The following is a 19,279-nucleotide window of genomic DNA, read 5'->3' on the forward strand; positions in this document are numbered from 1 at the left end:
TGGTAATAAAAAACACACCTATTCTTAGCTACATTTTAAGACCATGACCATTAACATTAGTTGCGTCGTTCTTGTGTTATAAGCGTTGGAAGGTAGTTTTTCGATTTTTAAAAAATCAAATGTGAAAACTTTTTTATTTTTATTTCTGATTTTTCGAAAAAACTTTGGTAATTTTATATACATATCTGTTCAACAATCTTATCAGGATCCATTTAAGACTTTTATCTGAAAAGTGCATTGCGTATATCTCGAGATATTAACATTTCAATGCAACAATGTCAAACAAATTTTTGATTATTTTTTTCTATGAGAGTTTTTTTCAAACCTCGTTTTCTCCGCTTTTTTTTTTGTTAATATTTTTAGATATTTTTGTATGAACACAACAAATAAAGTACCTTGGCACTACTGTTTTTATCGAGAGAAAGTAAAATCTGGATAATTATCTGGATTTTTCAAAAATCTATACAGATAAAGTTTTTGTTGTTTTTAACACGTAAATTGTTTTGATTTCAAAAATCTCGATGTCGTTTTTTTGCACAAAATCTATATAGATAAACAAAAAAAAACACACCTAATGGTTGTTTAAAAGAATTGTTTGTTTGTTTTGAAGATTATTTTCAGATGAGATTAAAATATGAGGGGTATTCACGATTCGATGCAAATGGTCTTGTATCGTTGTAAAAGTGCAAAAGTGTAACATTTTCTTTAAATAAAACAACCAAATATACAGACTACAATTTTTTTACACTTTTACACTTTTGCTATACCCCAACCCTATTGCAAAAATAAAATACAATGGTGCAAAATTTGTCTATTGTAGTTGTAGCAGTAGAAAACAAAATTTTGCATTTTTACACTTTTTTGTTACACCGGATCGTGAATACCCCTATGGATTTTAGCAGTACGGATATAAACCGGTGAAATAGTACCTACTTCATATAAGTACTTTTAAAGAACAATTTTCAGTGGTTTTTCTGTAGTTAAAAAAGTACTGGTAAATATTCATCAAAAGCACTTCCAGATGTGCTTCGCTGATGTACTTTTAAAGAACATTTGTCTGTACTTTTAGGTAATGGAGGGGAAATTTATTTCATCTTGCATGCAAGAAAGAGATAGCTGCTTCACGTATTCTTATATACAGAAAGTATATAACTGAGTTTTTTCCTGAGCTCCTATCTTTTTTCAGTGGAAAAGAAGTACTTCTTTTACGTACGTATTTCCTCGGTTTTTTTTTTTGTAGTTCTACGTTTGCTGGGTTTTTTGTGTCAGCTGATTTCGGAACATTTAATATGCAGTGCTGCCAATTTTTCTCGGTAAGCCCCGAAGCGTTTTTTTTATCCATTTAAGACCGGTGGTAATAAAAAACACACCTAATATTAGTTTATTAATTATAAAAAATTATATCAAATTATAAACAATAGGTGTCTTTTTTTGTTTATCTATATAGATTTTGTGCAAAAAAACGACATCGGGATTTTTGAAATCCATGCAAACATTTGGCACCACTGTACATATACTTTGGCAGCTGTCTGTCAAAAATGTTGCTTTTGTTTTTTTTTTTATTTTAACTCCGAAGTGGGAAGGCCATTACATCCATGTTGGATGCAAACAAAAATTTTCATATGGCCATGGCATCCATGTTGGATTAAAAAAAAATTGTTTTTTCACAAAAAACCAAAAATTATCTGTATATTCTTAGCTACATTTTAAGACCATGACCATTAACATTAGTTGCGTCGTTCTTGTGTTATAAGCGTTTGAAGGTAGCCATATTCAATTTTTTTTCGATTTTTTAAAAATCAAATGTGAAAACTTTTTTATTTTTATTTCTAATTTTTCGAAAAAACTTTGGTAATTTTATATACATATCTGTTCAACAATCTTATCAGGATCCATTTAAGACTTTTATCTGCATTGCGTATATCTCGAGATATTAACATTTTAATTCAACCATGTCAAACAAATTTTTGATTATTTTTTTCTATGAGAGTTTTTTTCAAACCTCGTTTTCTCCGCTTTTTTTTTTGTTAATATTTTCAGATATTTCTGTATGAACACAACAATTAAACTACCTTGGCACTACTGTTTTCTATCGAGAGAAAAGGTGTGTTTTTTTGTTTATCTATATAGATTTTGTGCAAAAAAACGACATCGAGATTTTTTAAATCCGTGCAACCCTTTGGCAGCACTGAACATTAATTAGACAGCTGTCTGTCAAAAAGTTTGCTTTTGCTTTTTTATTTTAAAAATTAAAATTTAATAAAACAAAGAGAAAGAAACAAACAAAAAAATTCGTAGAATTGTTCCTGGTTTGTCGATTGTCATGTTCCTCTAGCTGTGTTAGGTTCCATTCCAAACTACCACCAGGAATTCTACCACATGGTTTGCCCATTGTAAAGGAAGTTGCATCAGCCATAACACCACTTGAACACAAAAAAGAAGGGCTCTACCTGAGAATGTCGACATCTACACAGACTACATTGGAGGTGGTGATAATGAAGAGTCAAACGATGGGAGGACAAATGCTAGGTTGTCGTTGAATCGAGCTTTCTATGAAGACCCATAGTCTAAGAATCGATGCATCACTTCAATGGATTGGTCAACACATTTTCCTGAACTGGTTGTTGCTTCATATCACAAAAATGAGGTTTGCATTTGTATTGTATCGTACGATTCTACCTAAAACCCATTAAATAACTTCCCTAGGAGAGTCCCAATGAACCAGATGGTGTTGTGGTGTTGTAATGGTCTGGAACACAAAATATAAAAAACAAGCACCCGAAGATGTATTCCATTGTCAGAGTGCCGTTATGTCAACATGCTTTACTAAATTCAATTCAATGAAATCTTATACTCGGTGGAACGTATTCCGGTCAGATTGTGCTTTGGGATAATCGAGTGCAAAAGCGCACCCCCATCCAGAGGACACCACAAGATACGAACCCAGTGTACTGTTTGCAAATGGTTGGCACACACAATGTGATATCGATCTCATCCGATGGCAAGCTTTGCTCTTGGAGTTTGGATATGTTGTCGATGCCGCAAGATACACTGGAATTGCAGCAACGGCAATCGAAGCCAATTGCTATCACTTGCATGTTCTTTTCATCGAATGAGATTAACAATCTAGCAATGGCAATGTTTATTCTGGTAAGAGTTTGTTGTGATTTACCATTTGCTTAAAACAAATTGTTGTTTCTAAAAGCTTATCGACATGGAATACGTTCGGGTGTGTCTGAAGTCTATGAGAAGCATTTTGCGTCCAGTGACGGGAATATCAACTCATCTTAATCAATCTACACCAGATTTTGGTGATTTGTTCCTTACATCGTCCATTGATTGGACAATTAAGTTATGGAATCTTAAGGTGAATTATGTTCAGTAAGCTCAAAAATCATATTGGTTAAAATGCAAAGCGCTCCTTTTTATTGTTTTCACAAGGTGAATGAGTGCCAAAGTGGATTTTTGTTACTTTTTTGTATACCAACTATCTAAATACGTAATATTAAACATCCAAAACTTGTTGATTCTTTCCAGAACCAAGCCACTCGAAGTAGGCTTACTTCATCCCACAACAGCTCCCTGGCCCTGTATAAACAAAAACATTTTCCAGTCATCAAGACGTTTATTTAAGATAAGATGGAGGTTTATGTCTATTAATCCATCTACTTCTGCTTTGCTGCATTATGTTTAATTGGATAAAAAAGCTACTATTGAAATCGACAATCTGGAGAATCGAAGTCAAATCAATTCAGGTATCTAAGTCGCGAACTTTTTGTATTTTCGAATGGTTTAAAATGTTTTTTTTTATTATTTAAACTTTCAGGAATGCTGTGATTAATAACCAGGCTAATCATAATTTGCATAATGAAGAACTCTTGTCTAGAGGAGCTATACGCATGTGGCACAATGAGTTGAATGAGATAAAATTTATTAATTTTGTTTTGTTTTTAATTGAACCAATATTGTTTTAACTTTTTGATTGTATATTAAATATTTATGCAAAGTGAAACGAATTTGTTTAACAACAGTTGGAATATAAAGTAAAATTTGTTCAATTGTACTTAATCTATTGAATCATCTCTCATATAGACTCAATTTACTTATTATGTTTTAACAGTAATTTTTTTCAATCAAGCCTTACACCCAAACTTATAATCCCTAAAAAGAATAAAAACTTAAATTACTTAGGCCCATTTGCTCATACTAGTCATAAATTCTAACCTTAGTTAGGTCAAACATATCTCTTATGTTTTACTTAGTTTATTCTACGTTGCTAAAAAATATTTATTTTCAACCTAGCAATGATTTACTTTCATGCGAGAAATCGCTGAGAACTTCAAATAAATTTGTCAAATCGATAAAAACGTCAGTTAGTTTTATTTGTTTTTTGAGAAAATTTATCAAAAATATCGTGAAAAATGCCTTTAAATTAATAGAATATGGTGAAATTAGTGAAAGTCTAATAAAATTGGTGTTAAGTTTAATAAATGGCTTAATTTTAGTGAATGTGTAGGTATGTGTTTTGTGAATGTATGTGTGCGTCAAAACTAAAATTGAGAATAAAACAAAAAAAGGGTTAACATTCCCTTAAAATTTTGTTCAGTGAATTTTTGCATTTGCAGATGGTCACTATTTATAAAAGTAAGTTAACTGATATTATTTTATTTAATTTTTCTCAAGTTTTGTACCATGGCATCATTTATTGAGCTGGATTCTCCCTTTTTTACCAAATAAATATGCTTAAGTAGAACGTAAACTACTTATGTTCTACTATTTCTTCCCCCTAAGTTATGTTAAACTTAGAGGAATTTATGACTCAATTTGAAGTTCGTGCAAACGGCTGTGTAGAACTTAAGAGTTTATGTTTCACATAAATATTTAAGTTTCGTTTCAGCAAATGGGCCTTAGGCCCATTTGCTGAAACGGAACTTAAATCTTTATGTGAAACATAAACCCTAAAGTTCTACATAATCGTTTGCACGAACTTTAACTCGTGTCATAAATTCTTCTAAGTTTAACATAACTTAGGGGCAAGAAATAGTACAACATAAGGGTTTTATGATCTACATAAGAAATTTTTATTGAGCAAAAAGCCATAACATCCCTTAAAAATGATGTTGTCTATAAAATTAACATCAGTAATTGATTAAAGAATGGTCAACTCACTTTTATACGTTAACCATGATACAATTGTTCGCATAAATGTTTACAGAAGTATTTGTCAATTTTTTTTTTCATATATTTGTCAATTTTCTGTCACTTAATTGTGACGCACAAACACATTTGTAAAAAATTTCCATCACATGAATAATTTTTTTTATCAAATCAAACACACATTTTTTATCAGTTTCACTATATTTAATTAATTTTTGCAATAAAAAACCACAAAATAACAAAATTATTAAGAAATTTCAGCTTAATTGCTCAAAAAAAAAATAAAATTAACTGACGTTTGTATCGATTTGACATTCGAATTTGAAGTTCTCAGCGATTTCTCGCATGAAAGTAAAACATTGCTAGGTTAAACATACATTTTTTTTAACAACTTAGAATAAACTAAGTAAAACACAAGGACTATGTTCGACCTAGCTATGAATCAAATTTATGATCCGTATGAGCAAATGGGCCTTAGTGATCACATGAAATGATTTTCTATCTTAATTGTGGCGAATGATAAAAAAAAATTAGCATTAGCTTTTAGTTTCATAAACTGGACGGCGGGAGGTGATTGAGACTTTGGTAGGAGCAGTGGTTGTGGTGGTTGATGTGACTGTGACTGGGATTGTGATGTGGTTACAATTTTATTCTGCTCCGTGTCGCTTTTCTTCTTCTTTCTTGTTGATTTTTCCTCGGCATTAGCTTCATCTAAGGGCGTAGATTTCTTTCCAGATTTAAAGTAGTAGGAAGGCATATCATCCCCTTTCTGCGTTAACCACGTTTATCAGCAAAGCAGTTTTTTTCATCTCTTAAAATGAACCAAACATAAGGAATTAACTAGCGAAACTAGAATTATATTTCAAACATATTAATCAGATATTAATTGAGTCATTTTCAACAAAACACTTTCGTATCTAGTTTTATTGAAAGTTTTCCAGCTCTCTTTAGAAGAACACAAAATATTAAATAAACTTTAACCTATTGCAGAAATTCGTAAAATCTTGTATTCACTCGCCAGAGTGAATATTTGAGTTCTGCTTCAACTTGGAGTTGGTTATGAGACTTTTGTTGTATACCTAGCAAGCAACAAAACAAACAAAAAAGAAACAGTTCTGAGATTATGCAGTGACGCGCGCACAAATTTGTTTATTTAATTTTCATATCGGATTGGAAACTGGTCAAATAAATCTTAATGAGAAAAAGCAAAACGGATTACGTTTCGGGGAAGAAAATATAAAACAAAATCTCCCGCCTTTGTAAGGACTCCCACAGCTGGATCAAGAATGCTAGCTTGCAAATATGTTTTTTTGTTTATCCATGTGTATTGGAATTCAATTTTGGTTTATTGAACTTGCTATTTACAATTGACTTAAAATAACTTATTTCTAAGATACATTGATAGTTACAAAATTTTGTTGGCACAAAGGGAGCCTAACGTTAAATAATGAACAAAGTTATAAAATATAATACATGGATTAACTTAATCTAAAAAGTCGGCTGTATAGGTTGTGCTCGGGGGTGTTCAGACCCATTATGTCCAGTTGTAGGGTTGGTTGAGTTGGGTTGGGAATCCATGTGTATTGCCTTAATTCCTTCCTAGCTGTTAAGGAGGGGAAAGTAATTGCGAAGAAAATTCATGCAGATATCATTTTCTCGGGATCTCGATGGAGGCCTTAGAGCCATTTGTAGAAGACATTTCGTACAGAAACAGGACGACATCAATGCAGGCAGAGTACATCTGAAGAAGGAATAAGGAATATATCGAACCAATAAAGGAGAATAAATAAAAAAATTACCTGTAACCAATTGGGGACCTAAATGATGCCCTCAAACAATTACCATAACGTTCTTTAAAATATTTCTTATACATCAACTTTCAAGATGCCATTGTTTCTACACTTCACTTTACATGCACATGTCGACACCATCATTTGCACAGGCAGTGAAGTGATCTTCTTCTAAGATGGCTTTTCTCATCAACGGGTCTTGGTTCTGATACCATTTACATAAAGTGAGGGAGATTTTAGGGAGTTGAAGGATTTGGGTATTGAATGAGCTGCAATGCAATGTTAGGATTGTCTTGCTTGTTGCTGTCTGCTGTTTGGGATGAAAAGTATTTCCTGAAGGAATATTTTTCGGGAGGTATGTTTGTATTTGCTTTTCTTCGCAGCTTAACTTAAAAAGTTATAAGTTTTTGTGGTGGGCATAATGAGGCGATTGATTAACAAGAGCTTTGTTATCATTTAACCATGTTTATCGTCAAAGAATAGATGTTTTCGCAAACGAGCTGGCATTCCGAGAGCATTTACATTACATTTGGCTGTAAGGTTTGAAGGTACCGACATGTATAAGAAACAAGCGCACAGTACACAGAATTCTTCTTTTGTGAAATAATTCCTAGAAAAAAGATAAATATGCTATCTCATTGTAAGAATAAATTGATATACTTTCCATCTGCTTTTCAGGTTTTTTCTTTGGTTTTGTGGAAGATATCGCACTCTTGCAAATACGTGAATCCTAAAATAATTAAATTAAATTTAAAAAACAAAGTTTATGGTACAATTTTTATCTTTTTCCAAATATATGCTTGTACCTACTTACATTGATTTGTGTTGTTTGTTATTCCTAATTGAATTCAATTTTAAATATTATATTTTTTTGTCATATATCTGTCACCTGCAGCTGTCGTTTAATGGAATCTGACATTTAATAAGTGTAATGCACCTTGGCAGTACTGTTTTCTATCGAGAGAAAGTAAAATCTGGATAATTATCTGGATTTTTCAAAAATCTATACAGATAAAGTTTTTGTTGTTTTTAACACGTAAATTGTTTTGTTTTCAAAAATCTCGATGTCGTTTTTTTGCACAAAATCTATATAGATAAACAAAAAAACACACCTAAAGTAAAATCTGGATAATTATCTGGATTTTTCAAAAATCTATATAGATAAAGTTTTTGTTGTTTTTAACACGTAAATTGTTTCGATTTCAAAAATCTCGATGTCGTTTTTTTGCACAAAATCTATATAGATAAACAAAAAAACACACCTAATATGGAAAACAAAAAAGGTATGTTGTATATATCAAAGTGTTTGTTTAAAGTCATGGTATAAAAAGACAAGGTATGATCATTAGAGCCGCCATCTTACAAAATGAGGTAATAAAGTTTTGACGTTTGGCATTTGCAAAGTCAAAAGCAACAACAATTTCCAAGACAATTTTGTTTACAACAACAATTTCAATGGGCTGGGCTGTCAAAACCTTAAGTAGCCATAAGTTTTGACAGTTCTCGATACTGAGTTTTTTCTAATGATCATACCTTCTCTTTTTATACCATGGTTTAAAGTGATGTTTCTGCTGGTGTTGTAGATGTAATCTCTAATGATGAAGAAAAAGGCAAAAGATGAAACATGCGATTGGGTATCTAAAGAAACCCAACAACAGCAGCAGCAACAAATGAAATAAAACGAAAAAAATGTATTGTATTTATTGTGAAAATTTTGTTTGCAAAATAAAATTAAAAAAAAAAACAATTTCAGCAAAAAAAAAATAGATCGTATTTTTTTTTTGTTGGAAATGCCACTAATTTTCGATCAAAATGCCAAACGTCATTCATTCCGAAATGGAGATTTTCACCACACCAAAACATATGCAATCGGCCCGCGGTGATTATAATTTCCATACTTATTTGAGCAGCCGTGGAACACGTTTCGTAGTCGAGCTCGGACTCACTTCGGAGCCGATTCGGACCGTTGGAAGGTAACCACAAAATGCATTTTGAAAACATCTCATGTAGATGCGATGTTAAAAATTATTATTTAGTTCTGGCATCACTTTTTATTCAAATAAACTCAAACTCTCCATTCTAGATAAAACATCCACAATTCATTCTACAATACATCCCATCACAAATGTCACCGACCACGATTTGAGTTGAAAAAGGAAAAGAAATTTATCCCACAAGTCCAAAAAAATCGACCCATTCAGTGAATTCGCGATTAGTGCGGATTTGCGGATTTCCAATAAGAAAATATAATTATTTTTTGTTTCTATATCCTCAAATCGATTGCGCGTGTGTGCTTAATTAGCCAAAATATATAGATTTACACAAAGAACAAACGAAAATTCTTTGAAAAAAAAAATATATTTCTTCATCTTATAACAAATGCAGTTCATAAAAAGTAAATAAATCACACATAAAAACGTATACCATTTCGATGTAAAATCAAAACGAGAAACACCTCGTTCTGCACAAGGCGGCGACGCAACGAAAAAAAAATTTGACCTTCGAATCGAATCTGGTGTGTTTCTGCTGCACATAGGTCGAATGTTATTCTTTTTCATTTGTGAACAACTTCTAAAACAGCTGCTGGAATCGAGAAATCTTAACTTCTGAAAAGACTCAAAGCTCCTTTGCAGTTTTTTTCAGCGTGTAGACTTCAATTTTAAGAAAATACATATATAAATGCTATTTTAAGTGCTTAATTTGTTTTCCTTTTTTTATAGTGATTTGGTAGAAAAACGTGGCGCTTGACCACCCACGAAATCAGAATCGCTGCAAAAAAACAAGAACATGAAGCCAATTTGAAGAACATTAAGGAAATTACAATTTATTTGTTGTTTTCCCCGATTAGTTGCGCTTTCAATTAAGATTGCTTCAAACTTAGATATATCCACTTCTTGAATAGCTACTTATCATTTTTATTTACTTATTTGTCTTATGTACTCGCTCCCAGCACCACTGTCACAAAAAAATTTATTAAGACGCTGTTCTTATCCAAGGTGGAAGGAATATCGGCCAGCGAGCGTTGTTGATGTTATAAATAGAAATCGTCGTTTGCTCCCTCAATGTTATTATTGTTATTTTCTAGATAGAAAGACAAAAAAGATAGACGAATAGGCAGATTGGCAATAATATCTGTTCATGCATTTATTGTTGTTTTTCATTTTTATATTAAAGAAAGTCAGCAGCAGAACAAGATTATATTTTGTTTAAATTGATTTTTGTTGTTTCTGTTTCGGTTTGAGTTTCAGTTTTTATACTGCTAAAATTATTATCGACAACGAGTGCAGCTCGGTCAATTGTGTGGAAAATTATCAATTTCCTTTTTTTCTTTTTGTTTTGATTAGTTTTTTTTTTTTTTTTTATAGAAAGATAGAATACTAAATTACACTAATTTTTCCGAGAGAAGTGTAACCAAAAAATTCAGAAGGAAATTAATTTTATTCACTTAAAAAAAAATTCATTGCAAAAAGTTGTATTTGCAAAAGAAAAACTAGCCTTCAAAATGCGTGTCGTAGCAATGGTTAGTGGCGGCAAAGATAGCTGCTATAACATGATGCAGTGTGTTGCCGAAGGACATGAAATTGTTGCATTGGCAAATCTTCATCCAAAGGATAGAGGTAAGTGTTAATTATATTATTGAAATTAATTTATTTATTCCTCCATAGCTGCAATCCGACATTTCGTCGGCGTAAAGCAAAATTGTTTTAAATCCACTTTTTACCGAAAATGAGATAATGATGTAGGTAGTTTTACTAATTTGAGGGTGCTCTTTCCGAATTTGAAAAGGGTTTTTGTCCAAAAAATTTCTTTTCAGCAGATAATAGGTACCTATAATTTAATGGGACATAGAACAATAAACACAGTAGCCTTCTGAAAATGAGACCCGAGTATTCTTGATTGTTCTAAGTCCCATCATATTTTTTTCTAAGTCCACTTTTTATTTAAGGAAATTGCGTACTTGTATAGGAATTGTTCTATGTCCAATTTTGGATTTTTAGTTTAAAAAAAAATATTTAAAAATAGTATGCACCTACTAAAAGAACAAACTTTATAAAAAACATAACCTGAATGGCGAACGAGCAGAAAAATGTCGCTTTAAACCAATTTGAAACTTAAAAATCGTCCCCTGTAAAATTTGCTTTTTGTGACTTAGAAAAATTTTGCTTTACGCCGACGATTTGTACATAAATATCTTAAAATTATGTAGCTTTATAGCTTACTAATTTCATTTTGATGAAGCTAATCTACTCGCGCGATAGTTTGGTGCGAAACCTATTCTGCCTTCTAGTTTAATGCGTACATGAATCCTGAAAGACCTTAACATACATACATCCGCTGTATCCTTCCCGTTGTTCTGAAGAGGTGTTCTTCCACGCTGGCAAAACCACTGCGTAAGCTTTTTCATCTGTCCTACTTAAGAACAATATGTCTCTTCCCTTGTGGCATTTGCATTTGCCTAGGCTGTCCCTAATAAGGCAAATATTTTACGCTCTCACCAAACAGTGGAACAAATCTTTACATCGTTTGAAAGAAAGTAAAATTATTGCGCTTGATGTTTCAAAAGCATTTGCATGCATTTAATATGGATAATTAACTTTTTGTTGGATTATAATTTATCTTTGAACCGTTCTATACGTGAATTCAAGTCCGAAATCCATAGTATAAACACTGGCGTACCCCAGGGCTTGGTTTTATATCAGACTCTCTTCCTCATTTTTATTAATGATCTACTTACGGATCCACCTTATTGTTTTGTTGGTAGTAGTAACCTCAGATTTTCATATTCGTTTGAGGAATGACACCAATATTCTTGGGATTTGGAACTGCAATGGTAAAATATGATAAGCTCATTAAATTCTGAGCTCGAATGTAGAATAAAAAACCGCGTAGAATTTCAAGCTTTAAAACACAATGCTGTTAATTATAGTTAAAACAAAAATTCCCCTTTTGCCACTATCCATGAGTGGTACTTATAGCCAGGAAACTGAACGGCTTTTAATTCTAGGTATTTCATTACAAACCACTTTCTGTGGAATGAGCACATATTTGATTTCGCTTTAAACGCTGCGAAATGCTTAGGCTTTCTCCAAAGATGTAAGAAATTTGTCGCCCCCTCTGATTAAGCCGTAATTTATAAGCATATATTCGTCCAAAGCTCGAGTTTAATTTTCATATCGGGTAGGTACTCGAAAGATTCACTTGAGTTATTTACTAATAATCCATCTTTTCAGTATTAAATTTTACTTGAGCATTATACCCAAAGTCTCTTTAGTGCGGACATTAGAAAAAAAAAAGTTATTTGATGTACATTATTACATTATTTACTTACATATTTATCGTAATTAAACCTAATTATTCTTTAATTAGCTAGAAAGATCGCTGTAAATTCGGAGTTAAACCATACTAAACTAAAATTTAATTTCCCTTTAGGTAATACGGTCCTTCTCCCTAACTACCTGCCTCTAACTATATACACCAACAAGAAGCAGCTATTATTTTACAGTGAACCAGCAATCATATTGGCAACACTAATCTTCTAAATAGGATCATATTCTTCCTGTATCCGAGTAGACATATCCTCAAGATTCGTTTGTGAGCACCGTAACACCCCCCCACATGATTGAATAGTTTTCATCTACACTGATGATGGCTCAAAAAGCAGTGAAGTTGTATAAAATGAAATATTTCCAGAATAAAAAACTGGATCGGTCTCTTCTCTTGCCTATCAGACCATTGCCGTGTTATCCATTACGGAAATTTTTATTTTACTTCCTTCCTCTCCCTCCTTAAAGTGTGTAATCGAATCTAGTGCTGGTTAATTGACCGTGATTTTCTGTAGACGAAAAATGTTTACAGAAAATATTGATGAGAGAAAACAGTGGTCCCTTGATATTTTTACCATTCGTCTCTAGTATTAGCTGCGGATAATCAGCAAGAGTTTCCTGGTTAATTTGTATGTACTATTTCCGACCTTCATTTTATGCTTGAAAATGCGTATGTCGACTTTAGGTACAAGCAGGTTGTGATCAGATTCTGTGTTGGCTCTAGAATACTAAAGAAATCCCAGGTGTCAAGTGTCAATAAGATTAATTTGGTTGAGTTTTTCGTTCATATTTTTTCCTCGTTGTACAAAATGAGTTGTAGTATTTTATGTACTTGTTAAATGGTTCAAGTTTGTAAAGCGCCATTGGTTTCTATGGATCGTTATAGTGGAAAACCTTATGCTCATTATCAGAGCGAAATCGATAATTCCAAATCCGATACCTCTAGGCGAATCCAGATTCCGCCCACAACCTGCCAAAATACTTTCTGATGAGATTCTTCAATAAAAGCAGAATTAAACCTTTAGTTAATTAAAACAGAAACGGTTACACAACTCGAACAAAGATTTATTTTAAAAAAATGATGAAAAAATAATAAAATGAAAAATTGAAAAGCAATGAATATTAGATTGATTGTAGAGTTGAAATATACAAGTAATGAAAAGTAAAGTGTTTTAAGTTGTTTCTTCCAACACTTTCCTTTCCCAAGGTCGCTTTGAAGTCCCGACCAATCTCAAAAGCATTCTACCTATACAATTACATTTACTTGTAATTACTTATACTTGGTTTACCTTCATTTTTATAAAATAAACACTGGATTGGCCCAATATCAAATCAAATATTTGTACACTTCTGTCATCTCATCATCAAAGACATAAACAAACTTTCTCAAAAGAATATACAATGACGAGATTCAAATTTACATTTAAGATAATTTTTCACAAAAAAGTTTGCTGATTAAGTATTTGAATTTTTAGTAAATTTAAAATAAGCCTATACAATTTTTTTCTACCCTCAGATGAGCTCGATAGTTTTATGTACCAAACTGTAGGTCACATGGGTATCGAGATACTTGCCAAAGCTATGGGACTACCTCTGTATCGACGCGAAACAAAAGGCAAGAGTACACAAACCGGCAAATACTATGTACCCACCGACGATGATGAGGTTGAAGATCTCTACACTTTATTGGAGGAGACGAAGGTAAGGGGATGATCTTAATTATGAAAATAGTATGCTATGAAACTGAAAAGCAATTTTATTCAGTACGTGGTTGGTTTTTAAAATGAGATTAAAATAAGAACAAATACTGCCAACCGATTTGAACATTAAGCAGAAGCATGAGGTATTATGATTGTGTTGTGTTGTTATTGATCAAACAAATTGTTTTAAATTTTATTGGTTAAATTTTTATTTCCTTATGCATGCGACTTTTTGTTGTGATGAGATAAACTATGATGATAAAAAGTCAATATTCACAAGAGCGATTACTGGCTTCTGAGTTCTTTTTTACCATATACATACATTTTTTATTTTTTTGTTCTATGATCACATAAAACAAAATGAATTACTTTATTATGTCTTTTAAAATGCTGTGATTTGGTGAAAGGATTTTCAATAAAAAAAAAGCAATTATTACAAATATAATTAAAAATATAGACCACTAGGTGCCACGAACTTGATGAAATACAAAATTATAAGCATTTAGTACAATATCTCGTAGAGTTCCATGATACAATATTGTTTGTGCCGTCAGAACCGTGCTGTGTCATATTTCTGCAGCAACCAAGGGGTCAAAGGCTAATGGTACCAATCAATAGAATGTAGATTAAATTCAACACAATCTTAATTTTCACTTATCTGTGTCTCACTTTATGCGTAAGCAGCTGGCCTTTTTTTACAGTATAAATGTATACATAACAGAAGTTCGATCTAAGCCCGCGAATGTTGGCATAATCTATCCTGAATTTAGATACCATTTTAAAAACACAATACACACCATTATGCAAATGCATTTTCGAACTAAACACGTTATATCTACATATATCATAACTTTAAAAAGTATTTTAAAAGCAAAATGTAATGCTCTGATTCTGAAGACCTTATTCTTGAAAATTGAATTAAAAAAATCAACAACTAAGCTTAAACAAAAAAAAATGGACTCTATTTTAAGAATTTTTTTTTATATATTTTATATTAGTTTGAATCATGTTTAAACTATCACACCAAATTTCAAAGGAGAATGCGGTAAAACAATACTGAGATCTTTTTAGGAGATTTCTGTAACATAAACTTTTTCTTTAAATATGACTTTCAAGTTGTATGGGCTTAAATCTATATCTTGTTTATAAATATTTTTCGTTTTTGTAAACTAGTATTATTATGAAAAAAATACTGTATTGGTATTTCACTTTTGCGTAGAGAGGTAACGTGGGATTGGCGTTTCGTAAGAATTCCTTTCTTCTTTCTAAAGTACTACAAATACCTGAAATTAAGCTGTTATATAAATATCTTTTCTCGTCTATAAAGTCAAGTACCTGAAGTTAAGCTGTGATATATGTACATAAATGCCTTTTTTCGATTAGTTTAATAATTTCGTTTTGCTTGTTTTATTTTATATTATATTTGTTAATTATTTTAAATTTGTGTCAGTGAGGAGGATGCAATACGGAGTAGTAACAAATATAGTGTGATTTAGTACAAATAATGAACAAAGAACAAAAATCCCCTGAAGAAGTAAGGAATTCTTTCGAAACGTTGGGTAAAGAATGGAAAAGACCAAAAGAGCCTAAAATAACATAAAAAATAAGAATTTGAAACAACAAAATTTTGTTTTTTGAAATTAAAAAAAAGCGAGCACCTGCTCACGCAATTTAAATAATAATGCATTTCTGTGGTTTTCACTAACAACTTCACTTCACTGACCTAGAAAACTTATGCGAAATAAAAATTACGATAGGCTAGTAGTAGCACGTGGAATAATGGTTTGTACGACGGATTGTCACGTCCTGGGATAAAATTCAGCCTCCACCATCTTGACATTTTTTTTACCATATTGACAAAAACCGAATTATCATGAAAAAACGTATTTTAGCACAAAATTGTATTGTTTTTTTTTTTTTAAATTGTGTTTATATGTCTAACATTAGCTATTTTTTATATTATTATAGAAAGAGCTGAATGTTGAAGCAGTTGCCGTAGGAGCTATTTTATCTGATTACCAACGTGTACGAGTGGAAAATGTATGCAGCCGCTTGAATCTTGTGTCGTTAGCTTATTTGTGGAGGAGAGACCAGACTGAACTTTTACAAGAAATGATTGACTGTCATGTTCATGCAATTATAATAAAGGTTTGTTTACAATTAAGTCTTAAAGTTTTAGATCTATTACATACAATAATCTTTAACCTTTTTGTATTGTTTTTTTAACTGGTATTTCTTTTTTTTTTAATATTTGATGTGTTTCGTGATGACGAAGTGAGAAAGCTCATCATCAACTGTCATTCCCACCGAAACTTATATTTAGTTTCAGTACCGTTTTTCTTTTGTTTTATTTCATTTAAACAAATTCTCAAAATATGTATTGTATCTTTTTTCTATTAGGTAGCAGCATTAGGTTTAGTACCCGATCGTCATTTGGGAAAATCACTACGGGAAATTCAACCTCATTTAATTAAAATGCGGGATAAATACGGACTAAATGTGTGTGGTGAAGGTGGAGAATATGAAACCTTTACTCTGGACTGCCCACTTTTTAAGCAAAAGATTTTTGTGTAAGTTTAAAATTTTGATTTCCCTTGTAATTGATTTGTTTCTATTTTATACCTTTGAAGTGAGGATGTTCAAACGATAATCAGTTCTAATGATCCTGTTTGCCCAGTGGGGTATATTAATTTTACCAAATTGCGACTGCATCCAAAAGAACAAATTCATTCGTGTGATATGCTTGTGAAAAAATCCCTCGACTATATAAGTGACTTAAATGAATCAACTTATAGTGACCTTAGTGATCCAGATTTAAGTGAAACGGAACTCGAATTGATCGAAAAGGAGAACCGTTTGCGTGAATCGCTCAGTCAAAATGAGCTGATATCACGAAGTAATTCATTTGGGCGTAAAATTGCCTCCTCATCACCAATTCCCATTTTGACAAAAAGTGCAAGTGTTGAGGAGCCAACAATTGGTTCAATTACTTTAGCGACTAGTGTCCCAATGACTCAACCACCGAGTCCAATGATCTATGAACGGGAATTCCGTCCTCTTACTAACAGTCCAGTGGTTGCAATAAACCGAAAGGGCTGGATGTGGGTAGCTGGTATTCAGGGATGCGCTCCGACCCTCGAAGAAGGCATGACCAATGCCATGAATCAACTAAGAACAATGGCGACAGAGAACGGCTATGAGATGAGTGACTATTGTTTTGTGACTGTCTATGTTCGATCTATTGCCGAGTACCTGATCCAGAATCGTATATATGCCAATGCAATGCATTTCCAAAATCCCCCAACTCGAGTGTGCGTGGAATGTCCGCTACCGGAAGATTGTCATGTTGTGATGGAGGCCGTTGCTTTTCGACCGGAACAAAACGAGGGTAATTCTTAGCCTAAGTCTAAATTCTATTGCATAAGAACTAATTTAGGTATAGTTATATCTCGGTGATGTCAGTTTTATTTTACAATTTTAAATATTGTTTGTTGTGTTACCGTTTGTTTTATTATGTCCATATAAATATATATGTATGTATGTGTGTTGCGAACAAAAAGCTCTAAACGAGACTTTTAGGACGGCCAAAAGAGAACAACATCAAAGCGAAGAGGCATACAATGCACGTCCAAGGAATCTCACACTGGGCACCGGCCAATATTGGGCCCTACAGTCAATCGACAAAGGTAAATAATTTTTTCATACAATCATTAATCATTCAAATATTCAATAATTTTTATATTTACAAGATCGATGAGATAACGTATATATCTGGCCAAGTGGCCCTAGTACCTGGTAGCATGACAATCATCGATGGAGGTATCCGTCCACAGTGCAAACTTGCCTTAAGACATATTAGTCGGATAGCTAAAGCTATGAATGCTCAGGGACAACTACGCGATGTAGTGCAAGGCATTTGCTTTGTTACCCACCCAGCATTTATTTCAGAAGCTAGAAGGCAATGGGAGCGACGCACAACGAATGCCATTATGGATTACATTGTAGTGCCGGCACTGCCTAGAAATGCTTTGGTTGAATGGCAAGTCTGGGCACACACCCATAATGATAGCTTTGATTGTAAGTTAATCGATCAAAAATATTTTATTTTTTCTTTCTAAATTATTTGAGAAAATATATACTGTAGATGAAGAGACTGGTTGCTCAGTACGAGAATACACTATTTCTATTCGACGGCGCTGGAATTACGAAAATAATTGCGCCGCTATTATTTGTTACGTGTCAACAGGTAAGCAAAAAAAGGCAAGCTGTGTAAAACAGTATTATCTTCCAATTACTCTTTTGTTCTAGGACTTGCTTCTTCTACAACTCAGTTGACACAACTAAGTGATGACATCATTACCAATCACCGTCAAGTCGCACAAAATCTCACAACGGAGAGCTTTGATGAAATACTCACTTATGTTCTTAATCGATTACTGAAGGATTATCCAGCATTGAAACGTCTTGATTCACTCAGTCTTCAACAAACTGAAGAACCCATAACTAACGATGAACCTGCAGCAGCAATCACAACAACAACAACTAACAATCACATGCCAAAGAACGTACATATTCCAGCGATTCACCTTAAAGTCTTCTACCAAGTGACCGCAACACCGTCCGTTGAACTACTCCTAAACACTCTACAAGATTTTAGGAACAAAGTAGCCGACACCGCCAAAATTGCCTACACTGTTCTTCCTGCTTGCAGTTTGCATAATTTTAGTACATTTTTATCGATATGCGGTATACGACACGAGTGAAGAAATTTTGTTTTTGGACCATTTTATAATTATATATACTTAACCCTTTTTCTTTTTGTTAAAAAGTAATTCTAGAGCATAAGACAAAAGAAACAAAATCAGCCGATTGTTATTTGTTTGAAATAACTTTTTGCATTATTAAAATTATTATTATTATTGTTGTACAAGAAAAACCAATGAAAACTGTTTTGGATGCAAAATAAATACAACTATGCAACAAGCGAAAAGTAATGCGAAAGAATTAAAAAAAATATTAAATATTTATCCATTGTTACGGTCACTAAAAATATATTATGTATGCATGTATAAGTTGAACATTTTTTTCGTAAGCTTTTTAATAAACAAAAAATATGTTAAATATTATATTTAAAAAATAAACAAATTTCTTGTTCTTTTTTTCAATTTCACCACCAAATAATAAAATTGGTAGTTGGAAAAACGAGGAAATAACTTCTTTTCAAAAATTCACTTTTCTACGGTTCGAAAATGCCAAAAAAAATTACAGTAAGCCAAGAATATTTACATGTTGGTAATTTAATAATAGT

The 19,279-nt window shown here is 32.4% G+C and overlaps 1 protein-coding gene and 2 long non-coding RNA genes across 3 annotated transcripts; 2 read left to right on the forward strand and 1 right to left on the reverse strand.

Moving 5' to 3' along the window:
* The first annotated feature begins 2,535 nt into the window (after positions 1 to 2,535).
* On the forward strand, positions 2,536 to 3,287 carry LOC129919662 (uncharacterized). The gene is made up of 3 exons (XR_008773099.1): positions 2,536 to 2,647; positions 2,707 to 3,150; positions 3,206 to 3,287. It is a non-coding gene; the product is annotated as an uncharacterized LOC129919662 (long non-coding RNA).
* Positions 3,288 to 6,602: 3,315 nt separating this feature from the next.
* LOC129918850 (uncharacterized) lies at positions 6,603 to 7,322 on the reverse strand. Its single transcript, XR_008773010.1, has 2 exons — positions 6,957 to 7,322; positions 6,603 to 6,898 (listed from the first exon to the last, which is right to left on the reverse strand). It is a non-coding gene; the product is annotated as an uncharacterized LOC129918850 (long non-coding RNA).
* A 1,747-nt stretch (positions 7,323 to 9,069) lies between these two features.
* On the forward strand, positions 9,070 to 19,074 carry LOC129918313 (uncharacterized). Its single transcript, XM_055998783.1, has 10 exons — positions 9,070 to 9,342; positions 10,313 to 10,564; positions 13,788 to 13,972; positions 15,940 to 16,119; positions 16,372 to 16,541; positions 16,602 to 17,359; positions 17,551 to 17,657; positions 17,721 to 18,048; positions 18,116 to 18,217; positions 18,280 to 19,074. Exons 2-10 carry the CDS (start codon positions 10,450 to 10,452, stop codon positions 18,732 to 18,734), a joined length of 2,400 nt encoding a protein of 799 aa, XP_055854758.1. The 5' UTR covers positions 9,070 to 9,342; positions 10,313 to 10,449; the 3' UTR covers positions 18,735 to 19,074.
* The last annotated feature ends 205 nt before the right edge of the window (positions 19,075 to 19,279 follow it).

This window comes from Episyrphus balteatus, chromosome 4 (genome assembly GCF_945859705.1).
Source record: "Episyrphus balteatus chromosome 4, idEpiBalt1.1, whole genome shotgun sequence".
In the NCBI taxonomy this organism is placed as follows: domain Eukaryota; kingdom Metazoa; phylum Arthropoda; class Insecta; order Diptera; family Syrphidae; genus Episyrphus; species Episyrphus balteatus.

Excerpts from the sequence above, each read along its gene's own strand:
- LOC129918313 (XM_055998783.1), top strand. The coding sequence starts at position 10,450 with ATGCGTGTCGTAGCAATGGTTAGTGGCGGCAAAGATAGCTGCTATAAC. Across the intron at positions 10,565-13,787 it reads TCTTCATCCAAAGGATAGAG|ATGAGCTCGATAGTTTTATG; the intron begins GTAAGTGTTAAT and ends TTCTACCCTCAG. Across the intron at positions 16,120-16,371 it reads TTCATGCAATTATAATAAAG|GTAGCAGCATTAGGTTTAGT; the intron begins GTTTGTTTACAA and ends TTTTTCTATTAG.